This window comes from Plasmodium relictum (genome assembly GCF_900005765.1).
Source record: "Plasmodium relictum strain SGS1 genome assembly, contig: PRELSG_00_v1_392, whole genome shotgun sequence".
In the NCBI taxonomy this organism is placed as follows: Eukaryota; Apicomplexa; class Aconoidasida; order Haemosporida; family Plasmodiidae; genus Plasmodium; species Plasmodium relictum.
In genome coordinates, this window is record NW_021628617.1 from 4,915 (window position 1) to 8,899 (window position 3,985).

The following is a 3,985-nucleotide window of genomic DNA, read 5'->3' on the forward strand; positions in this document are numbered from 1 at the left end:
TATTTTTTGAATAAAAGTCTAATCATTTATAAAATTATAATAACATATAAAACACATTATACTGATACTTTTTCAATTCTATGTATATAAAAAAAAAAAAAAATGTATTTTTATTTAAAAATTAAGTTAAAACATAATACATATTATATTAGAGGTGTAACTAAATTTTACTATATCAATAAATTTTCTTTATATTTTTTTTAATTTATGCAAAAAATAATTATGATAAATTCAAATAGAAAATGTTATATATACTTCTTTTTTTATTCCTTGCAATATTTTATATTAATTAGTATTTGTATTTCACAAGAACTACAAGGAAGGAACCCAGACTTATCTTTAGAAAAGTATATAACTGTTTGATATTTTCATTTGAAAAAGCATACATTTTAATTAAATATTACAAATGCATATAAATTTTTTATTTATAGAATATCTTCAAATGTTTATATAACAGAAAACTCTCCTAATACTGGAAATTTGATTGATGCAGTAGATATAGAACAAGATGAAACTCTTAGTTTAGAAAGCATATGCATTCATTTCCCTGTAGAAGAGTATGTTATCTTTGGAATATTTTCACATATATTATTTTTTATATCAATTCAATGTTTTATGTTTTTATATATTTTTTTTTGTTTATTTTAGAAAAAATTCAGATTCCGATAATAAAAATGATTTTTTTATGATGAATTTAGTTGACACAATAAATTTAGAGAAAAGTGAGTTATGCAATATAAATAATGCTATATATGAAGCACAAATTGCATTGTTGGATCCACTAACGGAACCTCTTTTTTCATCTTTTGAAAAGTATATATTTATTTATATATTTTAGCTTAATTTTTCATCTTAAATAAAGGTTATATATATATGCAATATGATTTATTTTTAGTGAAAACTCAATCATCCATACTGAAACAAAGTTCTCTAATGTAAGTTTAATGTGTGCAGAAAATGTGGAACATGAAGATTCTATTGATATAAAAAATACTTTAGATGAAGCTTCAAATACATTACCAGATTCACTAGAAGAATCCACTTATTTACCTTCTGAACAGTATATGCTTTCTAGATATTTTAATTTAATTTTTTAACTAAAGGTTTTATGTATATGTAATATATTTTATTTTTAGTAAAAATTTAACTATTTATACTGAAGAAGAATCTTCTAGCATAAGTTTAATTGGAACAAAAGATGCAGATCATGAAGAATCTGTTGAAATACAAAAAATTTTAAATGAATTATTAAGTACATTACCAGATTCACAAGTACAACCTGTTGATTTACCTCTTAAACCGTATATATTTTTATATATTTTAGCTTAATTTTTCATTTTAACTAAAGGTTTTATGTATATGTAATATGTCTTATTTTTAGTGAAAATTCAACTGTTCATACTGGAACAGAGCCCTCTAACATAGGTTTAATTGGAACAAAGATTATAGAACATGAAAATTCTTGCAATATATCAAGTATTTTCAGTGATCCACATGTTACTTCCAATTACTCGGAAAGGGGATCCCTTGATTTACCCTTAGGAGAGTATATTAATATATCTATACATGGAAAACACTTTATTTTTATTTATTATTTTATATTATATCTATATGATGTTCCTTTTAGACATAATTTATCATTTTATATTGGGGAAGGATCCTCTAACGTAGGCAAGTTAATGCACGTAGCATACGAAAAACCTATTGAACTAGAAAATACTCTTCCGAGCTTTTCTATAAATCAGTATTTTTTAAAATATTTTTACATATAAAATTTTTTTTTTAATTAAATATTCTCATATGTATTTATCTATATTTTTTTTTTATACCTGCTGCAACTATTAGCGATGATCAAGAAGATACGAGATTGGTAGATATAATTGAACAAACATTAGAAAAATGTATGGGAAATGAAAAAAATGAAGAAAAAATTGATGAGCAAATTCGTGGAGAAAATATAGTTAGCGAACAAAATTTCGATGATTCATTTGTTATCAAGTATGCATTTCTTTGAGAATCTGACAAAAAGTTTTTTATCTTGAATACAATATATATATAATACAATTGTTTTATTTTTAGTTATAGTATGGAAATTAGTATTGGTAACACACGGTCACGAAAAAAAAGAGGAAAGAAGAGAAATTACGAAGATATTGATAATTTAGATAACCAAGATACTGGAAATTATGTATGTATTAATCCGAAAAAAAAAAAAATTAAAAATGGTGAAAATCTTTTTTATTCTCTTTTAAATATCTTAGATATTGAAATTAAGCTCATATCACGTCATGTAGTTCCAAATTTACAAAAATTAAGAGATATATTAAACGATGACAACAAAAATACACATAGTGAATTAGAAGAAAAATTGAAGATAAACATTTTGTCATTAAGACATATTATAAGTAAGGAACTACAAAAAATTAATCATTCTGATTTAAGAGTAATAAAAAGTTATTATGATAAAAATATAGAAAAAAACACATTATTAAAAAGCATTAATAAATATATTTTATCATTTAGATCTACAATAAATCATAGATTTGATAAAAAAAAGGAAATACATGAAAGAGTAGAGCTCTTTTTAAAAATTCTTCATGATTTAATCTCTGAACATAAATTTATGCACGACTTATATTATACTAAATCAATTATTATAAATAATTCCATGCATAGTAAATTACTTTCTTCTTCATCTATTGATTCACTTGAAACCCTTAGACATATTTTTAAATTATTTGAATTCATGGATAAATTAATAAAAATTGTAGAAAAATCAATTAAAAATGGATTATTATTTAGAGATCATAATTATTTTTGTTATGTTCAAAAGATTATATATAATCTTTATACACCGATAAATGCAAATATTAGAAGACATTTGGTTAAACTTGGAGAGATTTTGAATGCATTGAATTTGTCATTTGAAAACTACAGTATAATAATGCAAGCTATTTTTTTTTTTCTTAGAGAAGAAAACGTAAAAAATAAGGAAAAATTAAGATATGACATAAATGAACTTTATGGAAAAAATTCTTTTAGAGCTATTTATGATTTTTTATTAGAGGAAGAAAGTTGTATTTCATGGTTCCATAGTGAAGTATTTGAAATTTTTAATGTAAATTTAAATGAAAAAAATAAGGAAGGAATGTCCTTTGATGATTTAATAAGTAACGAAAATTCTGCAAATCATTTATCTTCTCTTTATGAGGTCCTTATGAAATTAATTGGAGCTTTGTTTATTAAGAAACAGTTAACTATTATTTCGAAAATACGCATATCATTATTAAATATGAATTCATTGAAAAAAGGGGAATACATTTTACATAAAAAAAAAAAAATTATAAAAAAGGAACACAAATCAAATTTACTTTCTCAAATAGAAGTTGAAAAATGTAAAATGGAAATAGTTAAGTTCAAAATAAAAAATTTATATTTATTTGTTAGTATAAAAAAAAATATAGGAGATATTCAAGTATCAAATGATTTAAAAAATAAAATGAAAGAAATTGGATCAATTTTACGTTTCCTTAGTGTTGTAACATATGAAAATGAAGATAAAACTAAATTTAATCAAAAAAAAAAGGATAATATGGGAAGTATTTTGCTTTCACTATATTATGCCTACCAAATTCTTATAACGTTTACTGAAAATGAAATACAATAAAATGAATATTTAAAAAAATTTGATTTTTTAGTGAATTCATAAATAAAAATAATTTTTCTATGTATCATTTATTAATTGGTTTTTTTAATACCTTTATAGTATTTTGTACAATAGAATTAATAAAGAGCGTGTAGAGAAATTTCCACTAAGTTTATGTATTATAAAGTGATTTTTTAGATATAATTAAGTACTATTTAAATGATTATCATTGTAATATAAAGTAAATAAATCTCTTTTATTTATTTTATAAACTGACTTTTTAGTCTTTGTTATAAATATTTTTACTTATATAAGTCAATCATGCAGTGATGCTAGTTA

General features: G+C 21.8%; 1 protein-coding gene across 1 annotated transcript; it reads left to right on the forward strand.

Moving 5' to 3' along the window:
* Positions 1-222: 222 nt before the first annotated feature.
* On the forward strand, positions 223-3,667 carry PRELSG_0027100 (fam-j protein; the record flags this gene model as incomplete). The annotated part of the gene is made up of 9 exons (XM_028675712.1): positions 223-347; positions 432-557; positions 649-813; positions 896-1,060; positions 1,137-1,301; positions 1,382-1,546; positions 1,628-1,744; positions 1,846-1,998; positions 2,080-3,667. 9 exons carry the CDS (start codon positions 223-225, stop codon positions 3,665-3,667), a joined length of 2,769 nt encoding a protein of 922 aa, XP_028531166.1.
* Between the last annotated feature and the right edge of the window lie 318 nt (positions 3,668-3,985).